Source organism: Puma concolor, chromosome B3 (assembly GCF_028749965.1).
Source record: "Puma concolor isolate L17-30 chromosome B3, mPumCon1.1.hap2, whole genome shotgun sequence".
NCBI lineage: Eukaryota > Metazoa > Chordata > Mammalia > Carnivora > Felidae > Puma > Puma concolor.
In genome coordinates, this window is record NC_141672.1 from 120,800,010 (window position 1) to 120,820,002 (window position 19,993).

At 38.4% G+C, this 19,993-nt stretch overlaps 1 protein-coding gene across 9 annotated transcripts in view; it reads left to right on the top strand.

Moving 5' to 3' along the window:
- The window catches only part of TUBGCP5 (tubulin gamma complex component 5), a 67,831-nt gene that overhangs the window by 25,691 nt on the left and 22,147 nt on the right, over positions 1-19,993 (top strand). For 5 of the 9 annotated variants that reach the window (XR_015252816.1, XR_015252817.1, XM_086711311.1 and 2 more), the window contains exon 7: positions 18,172-18,279. The exons of 2 other annotated variants lie outside the window; for them this stretch is intronic. Coding sequence is in view for 5 of the 7 variants with exons in the window: in XM_086711311.1 (XP_086567437.1) it covers positions 18,172-18,279 (108 nt within the window). In the remaining 2 variants the exon portion in view is untranslated. The remainder of the gene's footprint in view (positions 1-18,171; positions 18,280-19,993) is intronic. 2 more of the 9 variants (XM_086711310.1, XM_086711312.1) reach the window with 1 other exon arrangement.

Genomic DNA, 19,993 nt, shown 5'->3' on the forward strand with positions numbered 1-19,993 from the left:
ATTTTTGTGTGGGTGTGTTTTTGATTTTTAATTTTAATATTTTTTTAACTTTAATTTTTTTAATTCCAATTTTTCTACCTCATTAATTCCTTTTATCCCTTCAAAATGACCAAATGAAGGAATTCATCCCAAAAGAAAGAGCGTGAAGAAACAACAGCCAGAGATTTAACTAACACAGACACAAAGCAAGATGTCTGAACCAGAATTTAGAACCATGATAATAAGAATACTAGCTGCAGTCAAAAATAAATTAGAATCCCTTTCTGCAGAGATAAAAGAAGTAAAAAATAGCCAGAATGAAATAAAAAATGTTGTAACTGAGCTGCAATCACAGATGGATGCAGCAGCGGCAAGGATGGACGAGGCAGAACTGAGAATCAGCGATATAGAGATAAACTTACAGAGAATAACGAAGCAGAGAAAAAGAGGGAGATTAAGGCAAAAGAGCACGATTTAGGAATTAGAGAAATCAGTGACATGTTAAAAAGGAACATCAAAATCATAGGGGTCCCAGAGGAGGGAGGGAGAGAAAAAGGGGTAGAAGGGTTATGTGAGCAAATCATAGCAGAAAACTTTCCTAACTTGGGGAAAGACACAGACATCAAAATACAGGAAGCACAGAGAACCCCCATTAGATTCAACAAAAACCGACCATCAGCAAGGCATATCATAGTCAAATTCACAAAATCCTCAGATAAGGAGAGAATCATGAAAACAGCAAGGGAAAAAAGTCCCTAACCTACAAGGGAAGACAGATCACGTTTGCAGCAGACCTATCCACAGAAACCTGACAGGCCAGAAACGAGTGGTGGGATATATTCAGTGTGCTGAATCAGAAAAGTATGCAGCCAAGAATTATTCCGGTATTATCTCATTTGATCTTCGTAACAATCTAATAGGCACTTTCCCCATGACTCCAAAGAAGGAAAATGAGTCAAGGCAGGCCAACCAATGTGCCCACCTGGGCTCATGTAATGATATTGAAGCAGACATCAACAACTCAGAGCAGCAGGCTTGCCAGGACCCAGCTTGATCTCACCTGCTCAAGTCTGTCTTTCCTACCACTGGGTAGCTGGGTGGTCCCAGACACTGAGCTGACCTCTCTATAAGGTGATGCTAGTGAAACACAAATCAAAAGCCAGGACACAGTCACACAGTGAGAGGGACAAAGGGAACACTGGCCCATCTGAGGAGTGGGAAGGCAAGTGCTCCTGGAGTGCTGAGTAAGCATATTGCCTTAAAAGAATCATAAGCGAGTGATTCAGTAAGTGTGTGTGAGGGTCAGGTCCTAGGATCTAACATTTTGGGGAAGGTATTTGGGGCAGCTTCTTTCTCATTTTCAACTTGATGTATGCAGTCAGATGCTGGCTCTGCTACTTACCAGGCACATAACCTTGGACACATACTTCATTTCTCTTTGTCAATTTTCTCATCCATAAAGTGGGCCTAAGAACTGCACCTACATTTGAGGGCTGCAAGGATACGTAGTATGTAAAGTACCCAGAACTAGAGTTAGCCACACTGGTGTTTCTGTAATTAAACTTTTATTGAAACACAGCCACACTCTCATTATATATTGTCTATGCCGCTTTGATGTTACAACAGTGGAATGAGGTAGTTGTGATAAATATTCACTCTCTGGACCTTTATAGGAAAAATAACCCTGGCTTAGAACATTGCTGGAGCATAGGTACTCAAGGTATTATTTAAACCCAAACTCACTTCCAGGATGATAAGCCTGAGTATGTGCACAAAGATAGAAACAAAAGTATTGACTATGGTGGTAACAAATGTGAAACAACAATGTCAATTAATAAGAAGCTGATTATATAAATTATAATATGTCCATGTTATGGAACACTATACAGATATTAAAAAGGAATGAAGGAAAATTTGTGTATATACACTGTGTATGCCAACATATAAATATCTCCAAGATCTTTAAATGAGCCAAAATCATCAAATGGATAGGTACAGTGATATATGCAATATAATCTCATTATGTTACCAAAAGAACACACACAAAAAAACAAAAACTATGTGTATGTACAGAAAAGGCTATATAGTACCACAGAAGTACTGAGGAAATTTCACTTTTAATATATACAGTTCTGGGGGTGCCTGGGTCGCTCAGTCAGTTAAGTGTCCGACTCTTGGTTTTGGCTTAGGTCATGAACTCATGGTTCATGGGATCAAGCCCCGCATTGGGCTCTGCACTGATAGCACAAAGCCTGCTTGGGATTCTCTCTCTCCCACTCTCTCTGCCCCTTCCCTGCTTGCACACTCTCTCTCTCAAAATAAATAAGTAAACTTAAAATATATGTATTATATATGTTATGTATAATATATATATACACACACACACACACAGAGTTCTGTATGGTTTCAATTTTCTAGTAACTGGAAGTTTTATCATTCTTTTCATGACTTAAAAATATTACTCAAGATTATACCGTGCATATTTTCAGACCACAACGTTATGAAACTCGAAATCAACCACAAGAAAAAATTTGGAAAGGTAACAAATACTTGGAGACTAAAGAACACCCTAGTGAAGAATGAATGCACAAACCAAGAAGTTAAAGAGGAAATTAAAAAGTTCATGGAAGCCAATGAAAATGATAACACCACAACCCAAAACCTCTGGGACGCAGCAAAAGCGGTCATAAGAGGAAAGTATATAGCAATCCAGGCTTTCCTAAAGAAGGAAGAAAGATCTCAGATACATGACCTAACCTTATGCCTTAAAGAGCTGGAAAAGAACAGCAAATAAAACCCAAGATCAGCAGAAGACAGAAATAATAAAGATTAGAGCAGAAATTAATGCTATTGAAACAAACAAACAAAAAAAAAAAAAAAACAGTAGAACAGATCAATGAAACCAGAAGCTGGTTCTTTGAAAGAATTAGCAAAATTGATAAACCACTAGCCAGTTTGATCAAGTTAGAAAAAGGAAAGGACCCAAATAAGTAAAATCAAGAATGAAAGAGGAGAAATCACAACCAACACAACAGAAATAAAAACAATGAGAGAATATTATGAGCAGTTATATGCCAACAAAATGGGCAATCTGGAAGAAATGGACAAATTCGTAGAAACATATACACTACCAAAGCTGAAACAGGAAGAAATAGAAAATTTGAAAAGACCCATAACCAGTAAGGAAATCGAATTAGTAATAAAAAATCTGCCAAAAAACAAGACTCCAGGGCCAGATGGCTTTCCAGGGGAATTCTACCAAACATTTAAGGAAGAGTTAACACCTATTCTCTTGAAACTTCTCCAAAAAATAGAAATGGAAGGAAAACTTCCAAACTCTGTCTCTGAAGCCAGCATTACCCTGATTCCAAAACCAGACAGAGACCCCACTAAAAAGGAGAACTATAGACAAATTTCCCTGGTGAACATGGATGTAAAAATCCTCCACAAGGTATTAGCCAACCGGATCCAACAATACATTAAAAATATTATTCACCACGACCAAATGGGATTTATACCTGGGATGCAGGGCTGGTTCAATATCCACAAAACAATTAACGTGATTCATCACATCAGTAAAAGACGTGAGTCATCACATCAATAAAAGAAAGGATAAGAACCATATGATCTTCTCAACAGATGCAGAGAAAGGATTTGACAAAATACAGCATCGTTTCTTGATGAAAACCCTCAAGAAAGTAGGGATAGAAGGATCATACCTCAAGATCATAAAAGCCATATATGAGCGACCCAATGCTAATATCATCCTCAATGGGGGAAAACTGAGAGTTTTCCCTCTAAGGTCAGGAACAAGACAGGGATGTCCACTCTCACCACTGTTATTGAACACAGTACTGGAAGTCTTAGCCTCTGCAATCAGACAACACAAAGAAAAAAAGGCATCCAAATAGTCTAGGAGGAGGTCAAACTTTCACTCTTCGCAGATGACATGATACTCTATATGGAAAACCCAAAAGATTCCACCCAAAAACGGCTAGAACTGATTCATGAATTCAGCAAAGCTGCAGGATATAAAATCAATGCACAGAAATCTGTTGCATTCCTATACACCAACAATGAAGCGACAGAAAGAGAAATCAAGGAATCGATCCCATTTACAGTTACACCAAAAACCATACAATACCTGAGGATAAATCTTACCAAAGAGGTGAAAAATCTATACAATGAGAACTATAGAGAGCTTATGAAAGAAATTGAAGAAGACACACACAAAAAAAAAAAAAATGGAAAAAGATTCCATGCTCCTGGATAGAAAGAATAAATATTGTTAAAATGTCGATACTACCCAAAGCAATCTATATATTCAATGCAATCCCTATCAAAGTAACACCAGCATTCTTCACAGAGCTAGAACAGATAATCCTAAAATTTGTATGGAACCAGAAAAGACCCTGAATAGCCAAAGCAATCTTGAAAAAGAAAACCAAAGCAGGAGGTATCACAATCCCAGACTTAAAGCTATACTACAAAGCTGTAATCATCAAGACAGTAAGGTACTGGCACAAGAACAGACACTCAGATCAATGGAATAGAATAGAGAACCCAGAAATAGACCCACAAACATATGGGCAACTAATCTTTGACAAAGCAAGAAAGAATATCCAATGGAATAAAGACAGTCTCTTCAGCAAGTGGTGCTGGGAAAACTGGACAAAGACATGCAGAAGAATGAACCTGGACCACTTTCTTACACCATACACAAAAGTAAACTCAAAGTGGATGAAAGACCTCAATGTAAGACAGGAAGCCATCAAAATCCTCAAGGAGAAAGAAGGCAAAAATCTCTTTGATCTTGACCACAGCAGCATTTTACTCAACACGTCTCCAGAGGCAAGGGAAACAAAAGCAAAAATGAACTCTTGACCTCATCAAAATAAAAAGCTTCTGCAAGCTAAGGAAACAATCAGCAAAACTACAAGGCAACTGAGATTTTCCTGGTGGGGAGGGGGAAGATGGCGGCATAGGAGGAGGCCGGGCTCACCGCATCCGGCTGATCACTTAGATTCCACCTACACCTGCCTAAATAACCCAGAAAACCGCCAGAAGACTAGCAGAACAGAGTCTCCGGAGCCAAGCGCAGACGAGAGGCCCACGGAAGAGGGTTGGAAGGGTGGCAAGGCGGTGCGCGCTACACAGACTGGCGGGAGGGAGCTGGGCGGAGGGGTGGCCCGGTGGCCAAGCGGAGACCCCGAGTCTGGCTTGCAAAAGCGGAGGGGCCAGACGGAGTGTGTTCAGACAGCGAGCGGGACTTAACATCTGGAAGGTTGTAAGTTAACAGCTCTGCTCAGAGAGCAGGAAGGCTGGAGGACAACGGGAGGGAGAGTTGCTGAGTCCTGGGAGGACAGAGCTCAGTTTGGTGGGGAACAAAGGCGCTCGCCAGCGCCATCTCCCTCATCCATTCTCCAGCCAAAATCCCAAAGGGAACCAGTTCCTGCCAGGGAACTTGCTTGCACCGCGCAAACACCCAACGCTGTGCTTCTGCAGGGCCCCTCCTGAAGTGGATCACCAAAGGAGAAGCGAGCTAAGCCTGCCCCTCCCGCCCCTGTGCACCTTGCCTATCTACCCCAGCTAATGCCAGATCCCCAGCACCACAAGCCTGGCAGGGTGCAAGTAGCCCAGATGGGCCATGCCACCCCACAGTGAATCCCGCCCCTAGGAGAGGAAAAGAGAAGGCACACACCAGTCTGACTGTGGCCCCAGCAGTGGGCTGGGGGCAGACATCAGGTCTGACTGCGGCCCCGCCCACCAACGTGAGTTATGCCAGACAGCACAGGGGAACTACCCTGCAGTTCCGCACCACTCCAGGAACTATCCAAAATGACCAAACGGAAGAATTCTCCTCAAAAGAATCTCCCCCAAGAAATAACAACAGCTAACGAACTGATCAAAAAGGATTTGAACAATATAACAAAGTGAATTTAGAATAATAGTCATAAAATTAATCTCTGGGCTTGAAAACAGTATAGAGAACAGCAGAGAATCTTGCTAAAGAGATCAAGGGACTAAGGCACAGTTGGGAGGAGCTGAAAAACGCTTTAAACGAAATGCAAAATAAAATGGAAACGACGACGGCTCGGATTGAAGAGGCAGAGGAGAGAATAGGTGAACTAGAAGATAAAATTATGGAAAAAGAAGAAGCTGAGAAAAAGATAAAAAAAATCCAGGAGTATGAGGGGAAATTTAGAGAAATAAGTGATGCACTAAAGAGAAATAATATACGCATAATTGATATTCCAGAGGAGGAAAAGAGAGGGAAAGGTGCTGAAGGTGTACTTGAAGAAATAATAGCTGAGAACTTCCCTGATTTGGGGAAGGAAAAAGGCATTGAAATCCAAGAGGCACAGAGAACTCCCTTCAGATGTAACTTGAATCGATCTTCTGCATGACATACCATAGTGAAACTGGCAAAATACAAGGCTAAGGTGAAAATTCTGAAAGCAGCAAGGGATAAACGTGCTCTAACATATAAAGGGAGACCTGTAAGACTCCTGACTGATCTCTCTTCTGAAACTTGGCAGGCCAGAAATGAATGGCAGGAGATCTTCAATGTGATGAACAAGAAAAATATGCAGCCGAGAATCCTTTACCAGCAAGTCTGTCATTTAGAATAGAAGGAGAGATAAAGGTCTTCCCAAACAAACAAAAACTGAAGGAATTTGTCACCCCTAGACCAGCCCTACAAGAGATCCTAAAGGGGATCCTGTGAGACATTGCTACAAGCATAAAACATACAGACATCACAATGATTCTAAACCCATATCTTTCTATAATAACACCAAATGTAAATGGACTAAATGCGCCAACCAAAAGACACAGGGTATCAGAATGGATAAAGAAAATAAGACCCATCTATTTGCTCTCTACAAGAGACTCATTTTAGACCTGAGGACACCTTCAGATTGAGAGTGTGGGGATGGAGAACTATCTATCATGCTACTGGAAGTCAAAAGAAAGCTGCAGTAGCCATACTTATATCAGACAAACTAGACTTTAAATTAAAGCCTGTAACAAGAGATGAAGAAGGGCATTATATAATAATTACAGGGTCTATCCATCAGGAAGAGCTAACAATTATAAATGTCTATGTGCCAAATACGGGAGCCCCCAAATATGTAAAACAATTACTCATAAACATAAGCAACCTTATTGATAAGAATGTGGTAATTGCAGGGGACTTTAATACTCCAATTACAACAAAGGATAGATCATCTAGACACAGGATCAATAAAAGGCCCTGAATGATACATTGGATCAGATGGACTTGACAGATGTATTTAGAACTCTGCATCCCAAAGCAACAGAATATACTTTCTTCTTGAGTGCACATGGAACATTCTCCAAGATAGATCACATACTGGGTCACAAAACAGCCCTTCATATGTATGCAAGAATTGAAATCATACCATGCATATTTTCAGACCACAATGCTATAAAGCTTGAAATCAACACAGGAAAAAGTCTGGAATACCTCCAAAAGCATGGAGGTTAAAGAACACCCTACTAAAGAATGAGTGGGTCAACAAGGCACTTAGAGAAGAAATTAAAATATATATGGAAACAAACGAAAATGAAAATACAACAATCCAAATGCTTTGGGATGCAGCGAAGACAGCCCTGAGAGGAAAATACATTGCAATCCAGGCCTATTTCAAGAAACAAGAAAAATCCCAAATACAAAATCTAACAGCACACCTAAAGGAAATAGAAGCAGAACAGCAAAGACACCCCAAACCCAGCAGAAGAAGAGAAATAATAAAGATCAGAGCAGAAATAAACAATATAGAATCTACAAAAACTGTAGAGCAGATTAACGAAACCAAGAGTTGGTTTTTTGAAAATACAAACAAAATTGATAAACCTCTAGTCAGGCTTCTCAAAAAGAAAAGGGAGATGACCCAAATAGATAAAATCATGAATGAAAATGGAATTATTACAACCAACCCCTCAGAGATACAAGCAATTATCAGGGAATACTATGAGAAATTATGCCAACAAACTGGACAACCTGGAAGAAATGGACAAATTCCTAAACACCCACACGCTTCTAAAACTTAATCAGGAGGAAATAGAAAGCTTTTGAACAGACCCATAACCAGTGAAGAAATTGAATCAGTTATCAAAAATCTCCCAACAAATAAGAGTCCAGGACCAGATGGCTTCCCAGGGGAGTTCTACCAGATGTTTAAAGCAGAAATAATACCTATCTTTCTCAAGCTATTCCAAAAAATAGAAAGGGAAGGAAAACTTCCAGACTCATTCTATGAAGCCAGTATTACTTTGATTCCTAAACCAGACAGAGACCCAGTAAAAAAAGAGAACTACAGGCCAATATCCCTGATGAATATGGATGCAAAAATTCTCAATAAGATACTAGCAAATCAAATTCAACAGCATATAAAAAGAATTATTCACCATGATCAAGTGGGATTCATTCCTGGGATGCAGGGCTGGTTCAACATTTGCAAAACAATCAACGTGATACATCACATTAATAAAAGAAAAGAACCATATGATCCTGTCAGTTGATGCAGAAAAGGCCTTTGACAAAATTCAGCATCCTTGCTTAATAAAAACCCTCGAGAAATTCAGGATAGAAGGAACATACTTAAAGATCATAAAAGCCATTTATGAAAAGCACACAGCTATCATCATCCTCAATGGGGAAAAACTGAGAGCTTTTTCCCTGAGATCAGGAACACGACAGGGATGTCCACTCTCACCGCTGTTGTTTAACATAGTGTTGGAAGTTCTAGCATCAGCAATCAGACAACAAAAGGAAATCAGAGGCATCAAGATTGGCAAAGATGAAGTCAAGCTTTCACTTTTTGCAGATGACATGCTATTATACATGGAAAATCCGATAGACTCCACCAAAAGTCTGCTAGAACTGAATCATGAATTCAGCAAAGTTGCAGGATACAAAATCAATGTACAGAAATCAGTTGCATTCATATACACTAATAATGAAGCAACAGAAAGACAAATAAAGAAACTGATCCCATTCACAATTGCACCAAGAAGCATAAAATACCTAGGAATATATCTAACCAAAGATGTAAAAGATCTGTATGCTGAAAACTATAGAAAGCTTATGAAGGAAATCGAAAAAGATATAAAGAAATGGAAAAACGTTCCGTGCTCATGGATTGGAAGAATAAATATTGTCAAAATGTCAATACTACCCAAAGCTATCTACACATTCAATGCAATCCCAATCAAAATTGCGCCATCATTCTTCTCGAAACTAAAACAAGCAATCCTAAAATTCATATGGAACCACAGAAGGCCCCGCATAGCCAAAGTAATTTTGAAGAAGACCAAAGTAGGAGGCATCACAATCCCAGACTTTAGCCTCTACTACAAAGCTGTCATCATCAAGACAGCATGGTATTGGCACAAAAACAGACACATAGACCAATGGAATAGAACAGAAACCCCAGAACTAGACCCACAAACGTATGGCCAACTAATCTTTGACAAAGCAGGAAAGAACATCCAATGGAAAAAAGTCTCTTTAACAAATGGTGCTGGGAGAACTGGACAGCAACATGCAGAAGAATGAAACTAGACCACTTTCTCACACCATTCACAGAAATAAACTCAAAATGTATAAAGGACCTGAATGTGAGACAGGAAACCATCAAAACCCTAGAGGAGAAAGCAGGAAAAGACCTCTCTGACCTCAGCCATAGCAATTTCTTACTTGACACATCCCCAAAGGCAAGGGAATTAAAAGCAAAAATGAACTACTGGGAGCTTATGAAGATAAAAAGCTACTATACAGCAAAGGAAACAACCAACAAAACTAAAAGGCAACCAACGGAATGGGAAAAGATATTTGCAAATGACCTATCGGACAAAGGGCTAGTATCCAAAATCTATAAAGAGCTCACCAAAATCCACACCCGAAAAACAAATAACCCAGTGAAGAAATGGGCAGAAAACATGAATAGACACTTCTCTAAAGAAGACATCCGGATGGCCAACAGGCACATGAAAAGATGCTCAACGTCGCTCCTCATCAGGGAAATACAAATCAAAACCACACTCAGGTATCACCTCACGCCACTCAGAGTGGCCAAAATGAACAAATCAGGAGACTATAGATGCTGGAGAGGATGCGGAGAAACGGGAACCCTCTTGCACTATTGGTGGGAATGCAAATTGGTGCAGCCGCTCTGGAAAGCAGTGTGGAGGTTCCTCAGAAAATTAAAAATAGACCTACCCTATGACCCAGCAATAGCACTGCTAGGAATTTACCCAAGGGGTACAGGAGTACTGATGCATAGGGGCACTTGTACCCCAATATTTATAGCAGCACTCTCAACAATAGCCAAATTATGGAAAGAGTCTAAATGTCCATCAACCGATGAATGGGTAAAGAAATTGTGGTTTATATACACAATGGAGTACAACGTGGCAATGAGAAAGAACAAAATATGGCCCTTTGTAGCAACATGGATGGAACTGGAGAGTGTGATGCTAAGTGAAATCCTGAGAAACTTAACAGAAACCCATGGGGGAGGGGAAGGGAAAAAAAAAAGGTTAGAGTGGGAGAGAGTCAAAGCATAAGAGACTCTTAAAAACTGAGAAAAAACTGAGGGTTGGTGGGGGGTGGGAGGGAGGGGAGGGTGGGTGATGGGTATTGAGTAGGGCACCTTTTGGGATGAGCACTGGGTGTTGTATGGAAACCAATTTGACAATAAATTTCATATATTGAAAAATAAATAAAAGGTGATTTATAGAACAAAAAAAAAATGCAACTGATGGAATGGGAGAAGATACTTGCAAATGACATATCAGATAAAGGGTTAGTATCCAAAATCTACAAAGAACTTGTCAAACAATGCCCAAAAAAGAAATAATCCAGTGAAGAAATGGGAAAAGACGTGAATAGACACTTCTCCAAAGAAGACATCCAGGTGGCCAACAGACATGAAAAAATGCTCAACATCACTCATCATCAGGGAAATACAAATAAAACCACAATGAGATACCACCTTACATCTGTCAGAATGGCTAACATTAACAACTCAGGCAACAACAGATGTTGGCAAGGATGCAGGTAAGGAGGATCTCTTTTGCATTGTTGGTGGGAATGCAAGCTGGTGCAGCCACTCTGGAAAACAGTATAGAGGTTCCTCAAAAAACTAAAAACTACCCTACGACCCTGCAATTGCACTACTAGGCATTTATCCAAGGGATACAGGTGTGCTGTTTCGAAGGGACACATGCACCCCCATGTTTATAGCAGCACTATCAACAATAGCCAAAATATGGAAAGAACCCAAATGTCCATCGATGGATGAATGGATAAAGAAGTGGTATATATATATACAATGGAGTATTATTCAGCAATCAAAAAGAATGAAATCTTGCCATTTGCAACTACATGGATGGAACTGGAGGGTATTTTGCTCAGTGAAATTAGTCAGAGAAAGACAAAACTCATATGACTTCACTTATATGAGGACTTTAAGAGACAAAACAGATGAACATAGGGAAGCAAAACAAAAATAATATACAAACATGGAGGAGGACAAAACAAAACAGACTCATAAATGTGGAGAACAAATAGGGTTGCTGGAGGGGTTGTGGGAGGGGGGATGGGCTAAATGGGTAGGGGCATTAAGGAATCTACTGAAATCATTGCTTTAATATATAGTAACTAGTTTGGATGTAAATTTTAAATAATAAAAAATAAAGTTAAAAAAAAATACTGATTATAGGCACCTCACTCGGGTAGTCTTATTTTTAGTAGGTAGCATTTCAGGTGATTCTGCAATGGGTCATAGATCTCACTTTGGAAAACATTGAGATAAATATTTATGAATTGGAATCCTACTTGAGATCCCAGAACTGTTATATCATTTAACTAAATGATTTTAAATATTTTTGAAATAAGTGTGGTTATCAAAAGGGCATTTTGATACGTTAATAGAATTTAATGAGTATACATTAAATTTTTGACTCATTGAAATTTTGTTATTTGTGGGAGTGTCTGTTAAAAGTCACTGGTTTTGGGTAATATTTAAATTTTTTTGCAACAAAATTCAGTTTCACAGGAAGCCAACAAAATACAAAATGATATATTAAAGAATGGGTTTGGATAGATAATTTTTTGCCTTATAGGAGCTGATGAAAATCATTAACAAAAGTTTCTGAACATGTATATCAACATAAGCAAATATATGTAAACAAAAATGTAGTTTGAGTTGCAAGATTTTGGAAACAGGCAAATCACAATTGTGGATTGCCTTGTTCTTCATTCAGTCTTTGTTTTCTTTCTTTTGAATTTTTTTTTTTTTTAGTTGAAGTATACTGACACAATTTTATATTAGTTTCAGGTGTACAGCATAGTGACTTGAAATTGTATACGTTATAAAATGCTCACCACCCTTAAATGTAGCTATTATCTGTCACCACACAAAGTTATTACAATATTATTGACTGTATTCCCTATGCTGTACTCTTCATCCCAGTAACTTATTTTATGACTGAAAGTTTTTACCTCTAAATCTCCTTCTAGTTCCACCCATCCCCCCCATCCCTCTTCCCTCTGTCAAACACTAGTTCTCTGTGTTTACAAGTCTTTTTCTACTTGTTTTGTTTTGTTTTGTAGATTCCACATATAAGTGAAATCGTATTTGTCTTTCTCTGACTTATTTTAATACCCTCTTGGTTAATCCACGTTGTCATGAATAGCAAGATTTCATTATTTTTTGTTGCAGAATAGTAGTTCAACCTCTATATATACCACGTTTTTTTTTTAATCCATTCATCTATTTATGGATTTAGGTTGGCTATTGTAAATAATGCTGTAATAAACATACAAGTCCATATATTGTCTCAAATTAGTGTTTTCATTTTCTTTGGGTAAGTACCCAGAATTGTAATTACTGGGTCAGTGGTATTTCTATTTTAATTTTTTGAAGAAATTCCGTACCATTTTCTACAGTGGTCACACCAATTTATTTTCCCACCAGGAATGCACAAAGGATCCCTTTATTCCACATCCTTCTCAAAACTTCTTATTGTTACTTCTTGTCTTTTTGATTAGCCATCCTAGATAATGTAAGATTATATCTCATTGTGGTTTTGATTTACATTTCCTTGATAGTAATGCTGAGCATCTTCTCATGTGTGTCTCTTTGCCGTCTGTATATCATCTTTGGAGAACTATTCAGGACCTCTGCCCATTTTTTAATCAGAGTATTGGGGAGTTTTGGTGTTGGGTTGTATAAGCTGTTTATATATTTTGAATGTTAACCATTTGTTGGATATATCATTTGCACAGATCTTCTCCATTCAGTAGATTGCCTTTTCATTTTGTTGATGGTTTCCTTTGCTGTGCAAAACCTTTTTATTTTGATGTAGTCCCAATAATTTATTTTTGCTTTTGTTTTCTTTGCCTTGGGAGACATATGTAGAGAAATATTGCTAATATTGATGTCCAAGAGATTACTGTCTGTGTTTTTGTTGTTTTTGTTTTTAGGAGTTTTGTAGTTTCAGGTCTTCCATTAGATATTTAATCCAGGGGCGCCTGGGTGGCGCAGTCGGTTAAGCGTCCGACTTCAACCAGGTCACGATCTCCCGGTCCGTGAGTTCGAGCCCCGCATCAGGCTCTGGGCTGATGGCTCAGAGCCTGGAGCCTGTTTCCGATTCTGTGTCTCCCTCTCTCTCTGCCCCTCCCCCGTTCATGCTCTGTCTCTCTCTGTCCCAAAAATAAATAAACGTTGAAAAAAAAAATTAGATATTTAATCCATTTTGAGTTTATCTTTGTATATGGCATAACATAGTCATCTAGTGTCATTATTTTGCATGTAGCTGTCCAGGTTTTTTAATACCATTCTTAGAAGAGACTCTCCTTTCCCCATTGTATATTCTTGCCTCCTTTGTCATAGACTAATTGAGCATATAAACATGGATTTATTTCTGGTCTCTCATTTCTATTCCATTGATCTATGTGTCTGTTTTTGTGTCCATACCATACTGTTTTGATTACTGTAACTTTGTAGTATAGTTTGAAAACTGGGATTGTGATACCTCCAGCTTTGTTCTTTCTCAAGGTTATTCTGGCTATGGGGCGAATTTTGTGGTTCCGTACAAATTTTAGGATTGTTTGTTCTGGTTCTGTGAAAAATGCTCTTGGTATTTTGAAAGAGATAGCATTGAATTTATAGACTGCTTTGGATGGCATTATGGACATTTTAACAGTATTCTTCCAATCCATGATAAGGGTATATGTTTACATTTATTTGTGTTGTCTTCAGTTTCTTTCATCAGTGTTTCATAGTTTTCAGAGTACAGGTCTTTCAGCTCTTTGGTTAGTTTTATTCCTAAGTATTTTATTATTTTTGGTGTGATTATAAGTGGGATTTTTTTTCTTAATTTCTTTTTCTGCTACTTTGTTGTTAGTATATAGAAACACAACAGTTTTCCTTATATTTAAAAAAAAAATTTTTTTAATGTTTATTTATTTTTGCGGCAGAGAGAGAGAGGGATACACAGGATTGGAAGCAGGATCCGGGCTCTGAGCTGTCAGCACAGAGCCCAACGCAGGGCTCAAACCCACAAACCATGAGATCATGACCTGAGCCGAAGTTTGACGCTTATCCAAGTGAGCCACCCAGGCGCCCCAACACTCTTTCTTATATTAATTTCTGTATCCTATAATGTAACTGAATTCATTTATTACTTCTAATAGGGTTTTTTGGTAGAGCCTTTAGGGTTTTCAATACATAGTATCATATCATCTGCAAATAGTGACAGTTTTCTTTCTTACCCAATTTGGATGCTTTTTAGTTCTTTCTTTTATCTGTTTGCTATGGCTAGGACTTCCAGTATTATCTTGAATAAAAGTGGTGAGAGACTTGTTTCTATTGAGAGTTTTCAGCTTTTCACCATTGAGTATGATATTACCTGTGGGTTTTTTATATGTGGCCTTTATTATGTTGAGTTATATTTCCTCCACATCCACTTTGCCGAGAGTTTTTGTCATGAGCGGATGTTGAATTTTGTCAGATGCTTTTTCTGCTTCTACTGAGGTGATATTTTATCCTTCATTTTGTTAATGTGGTTGTATCATGTTGATTGATTTGCAAATATTGATCCATCCTTACATTTCTGGGGAAAATTGTAGTTGATCATCATGGTTGGTGATACTCTTAATGTATGTTGAAATCAGTTTGCTAATATTTGTTGATGATTTTTGCATCTGTGTTCATCAAGGATATTGGCCTATCAAATTTTTTGTGATGTCTTTATCTGGTTTTGGTATCAGAGTAATGCTGGCCTAATGAAATGAGTTTGGATTTTTTTTTTTTTTTCTATTTTGAAATAGTTTGAGAAGAATAGTTATTAACTCTTTTTTTAATAATTTGGTGAAATTCACCTAGGAAGTCATCTGGTCCTAGACCTCTGTTTATTGGGAGTTTTTTGATTGCTGATTCAATTTTGTTACTAGTAATTAGTCTGTTTGGATTTTCTATTTCTTCCTTATTCAAGGTTAGAAAATTGTATGTTTCTAGAAATTTATCCATTTCTTCTAGGTTGTCCAATTGGTGGCATATAATTTTTCATAGTAGTCTCTTACAAAATTCTTTTCGTTTCTATGCTATTGGTTGTAACTTCTCTTTCATTTCTGATTTTGTTATTTTGAATCCTTTTGATGAGTCTGTCTAAAGGTTTATCAATTCTTTTTTATCTTTTCAAAAACCAGCTCTTAATTTCATTGATCTTTTCTACTTTTCTATCTCTATTTCATTTATTTCTGTTCTATTTTGTCTGAGTTACTTTCTTCTACTAACTTTGGGTTTTGTTTGTTCTTGTTTTTCTAGTTCCTTTAGGTATAAGATAGGATGGCTTATTTGAGAATTTTCTTGATTCTTTTTAAAAAAAAATTTTTTTTAACGTTTATTTTTATTTTTGAGACGGAGAGAGACAGAGCATGAACGGGGGAGGGTCACAGAGAGAGGGAGACACAGAATCTGAAACAGGCTTCAGGCTCTGAGCTGTCAGCACAGAGCCCGACACGGGGCTCGAACTCACGGACCGCGAGATCGTGACCTGGGCCAAAGTCGGACGCTTACCCGACTGAGCCACCCAGATGCCCCAAATTTTCTTGATTCTTAAGAAAAGCCTGTATCATTATAAACTTCCCTCATAGAACTGCTTTTATGACTCCCAAAGATTTTCAACTTTATGTTACCATTTTCCTTTGTCTGCATATATTTTTTAATTTTCTCCTTGTTTTCTTCATTGACCCATTGGTTGTTTAATATCATTTTGTTTAGTTTGCACGTGTTTTGGGTTTTTTTACCCAGCTTTCTTAATTAATTTCTAATTTCATACCATTGTGCTCAGAAAAGATACTTGATGTGATTTCCATCTTAAATCTATTGAGACTTATTTTATGGCCTAACATGTGATCTGTCCTGGAGAGTGTTCCATGTGCCCTCAAAAAGTACATATATTCTGCTGATTTGGGAAGAAATATTCTGCATCTACTAAATTCATCTGATCTGTTGTGTGGTTCAAAGCCACTGAAGTCTGTTTTCTCTGATGTAAGTATTGCTGCACCAGGTTTTGGGGGGTATGGGGGAGTGGGGAACTGATATTTGCATGGAATATCTTTTTTCATTCTCTCACTTTTCAGTAGGCTGTATGTGTCTTGGGTCTGAAGTGAATCTCTTGTAGGCAGCATGTAGATGGACTTACCTTTTTTATCCATTCAGTCATTCTATGTCTTTTCATTGGAGCATTGAGTTCATTTACATTTGAAGTAATTATTGATAGGTATGTAAGTATTGTTTTTTGGTAATTGTTTTCTGTTTTTGTGGTTCTTTCCTGTTCTCTTGCTCTCTTCCATAATGATTGATGACTTTTTTTAGTGCTCTGCTTGTATTCTTTTCTCTTTTTTGTGTATCTTCTATATTTTTTTGGTTTTTGGTTGTTATGAGGTTCATATATAACATCCCAGATATATAACACATTTGAAAGGCACATTTTCACTCTATCTCCCCACATTAAACTTTCATACTAGGTTTATAAGTGATTGATCTACCAACTTTATTATGTGTTTACCAGTAAAATTTTTCCCTTTCATAATTTTCTTCTACTCATAGCCTTTTCTTTTCTGCTTAAAGAAATCCCAATTTTTTTTTCCAATTAAAAAAAAAAAAAAAAAAGAAATCCCAATTAAAAAAATAAATTAAAAAAAAAAGAAATCCCCTTAACATTTCTTATAGGCCAGTTTAGTGATGATGAACTCCTTTAGCTTTTTTTTTTTTTTTTTTTTAATATCTCTCCATAAATTCTGAATAACAGTCTTGCTGGGTAGAGTATTCTTGGTTGTAGGGTTTTTTCTTTCAGCACTTTGTATATATCATTGCCACTCCCTTCTTACCTACAAAGTTTCTGCTGAAAAGTTAGTTGATAGCCTTATGGAGTTCCCTTGTACAAAACTAGTTGCTTTTTCTCTTTCTTCTTTTAAGTCTCTCTCTTTATCTTTAATTTTTGACATTCTATGTTATGTGTCTTCATGTGAACCTCCTTGGTTCATCTTTTTTCAGGCTTTCTGTACTTGGACCTGGGTATCCAACATCCTTGAACCTGGATGTCCGTTTCCTTCCCCAGGTTAAAGAAGTTTTCAGCTATCGTATTTTCAGATAATTTTTTTGCCCCTTTCTCTCTCTTCTCCTTCTTGGATCACTATAATGTAAATGTTAGTATGCTTATTGCTGTCTCAGAGGTATAACCTAACCTTGTTGTTATTGTTTTTAATTCTTTTTTTCTTTTTGCTGTTCCATTATTTTGCTTTCCGTTATTCTGTCTTAGCTACTGCTATCTAGCTGCTTCTAGATAGCTTCTAGACATCCTCTAATCTGCTGTTAATTCCTTCTAGTGTTTATTTTATTTCAGTCATTGTATTCTTAAGCTCTGATTGGTTCTTTTTATATTTTCCATCCCTTTGTTGAAGTTCTGAGTTCATCCACTCTTTTCTCAAGTCCCATGAGGATCTCTATGATTATTACTTTCAACTCTTTATCAGCTAGATTACATTTCTGTTTCACTTAGTTCAAAAGTTGTTTTGTCTTATTATTTCATTTGGAATATATTCCCTGGCCTTCTCATTTTGTTTCACTTTCTGTGTTTGTTTCTATGAATTAGGTGGAACACCTACGTCTTCCAGTCTTGAAGGTATGGTCATGTATAGGAACATCCCCTGCATAGACTGTATGTCTGGAAACGTAGGCTGGCTGGCTGGAGATATAGCAGGTGCGGGATGAAGATCTGGGGGCAGTCTGTGTCAGGGGTACCCTGATGGTCCAGTTGAACAGCCACAAATCTGGCTGCTCCATGCAGGGGGCCCTGTCATAACAGCTGGCACTAGAGCAAGCACAGGCCAGGGTGTCCCCAGGATACTCCACATCAGGGCCATTTTGGCAAGAGGGCTGAAGCTATAGTCAGTGCAGGCTAGGGGTGTCCCACTACCTGCTACACTGGGGTAGCTTTGTTGGGAGGGCTAGAGCTGGGATGTTTGGAGGCAGTGGTGCCATCTTAGGTATGTAACTGCAACTGGTGTTGGCTAGGGGCCCAGGACTCACCAAGGTAGCAGGCCACCTAGAGTGCCCAGACCCTGCTTCCCTCTATACTATCAAGGTTGAGGAGAAACATAAACAGTGGTGTTCACCAGTACCTCTGGCAACTCAGAGAGTTCTAGCTATTCCTTCACTGGTGGACACTCTAGGGTAGTAAATGGGTTTCCTTCAATTCTAGTCTAGTTTCCCTTTAATCCGCAGCTTTTTCCTGTGTCCTAGGGTGGGCAAATCTTCTGGTCCCTCAGTACTGTCCCTCACCACTGCATTTCACAGCATTGGGGGTCATGTTCCTGTCATTACCATGTTTCTGTCTCTCCTACCCCTCTCTATGTGGTACCTCTGTCTTTTATACAGAAACTGTTCAGTCAGTCCTCAGTTCTTTGAGCAAAATTGCTCCATATGTAGGTATAGATTTGGTATGTTGATGGGTGGAGGGGAATTCAGAGTCTTCCTACACCACCATCTTGGACCTCCCTCCCCATTAGGTTTTTTCTTTTTTTAACGTAAGCTCTACACCAAACATGGGGCCTTGAACTCTTGACTCCAAGATCAAGAGTCGCATGCTCCACTGAGCCATCTAGGCCCCCCTCCCATTTGGTTTTTTACATAGATGACCATTATCATCTGCAAGTATTGACAATTTTGTCTCCTGTCCATTCTTACATCTTGTATTTTCTTTGTGACACATTAATGGTTACACATTAATTAATGGTGTCTGTTTTGGCCAGGCCTCTAGTCTGCAGAGGAAGCATCAGCAGTGAGAGCAGGTTTCCTGGAGTGGGTCTCAGTCTAAGAGGGATGTTGTCTTAGGGATGTTAGTCTAAGAGGGATGATGTCCACACTTAATGAGTGTGATTTTGTGTTAGTGAATCATCCTTGAATTCCTGAACTCCCATGATGGTTCTGTTATTTTTTACTACTATTTTTTTTTTTTTTAAATAAGCTCTACACCCAACATGGTGCTCAAACTAAAGACCCTGAGATGAAGAGTTGCATGCCCCACCAACTGAGCCAACCCCTGGGTTAGCTATTTTTTAATTTAGAATTTTTCATTTTTATTCTTTGATGAACTTTTTTTATGTCTTTATCTGGTTTTAGAAGCAATGTTATATTAGCTTATAACCCAAATAACATATCTAGTTTTTTTTTTAAGTTTTATTTATTTATTCTGAGAGAGAACGAGTGGAGGGGTGGATAAACAGGGAGAAAGACAGTCCCAAGCAGGCTCTGCAGTGGCAGCACTGACCAGGGGTTCGAACTCATGAACCATGAGAGATCATGACCTGAGCTGAAACCAAGAGTTGGATGCTTAACCGACTGAGCCACCCAGGTGCCCCAGATATCTAATTCTTTAAAGCTTAGCACCAGCCCTCAGGGTTTGAGGGTTCTTG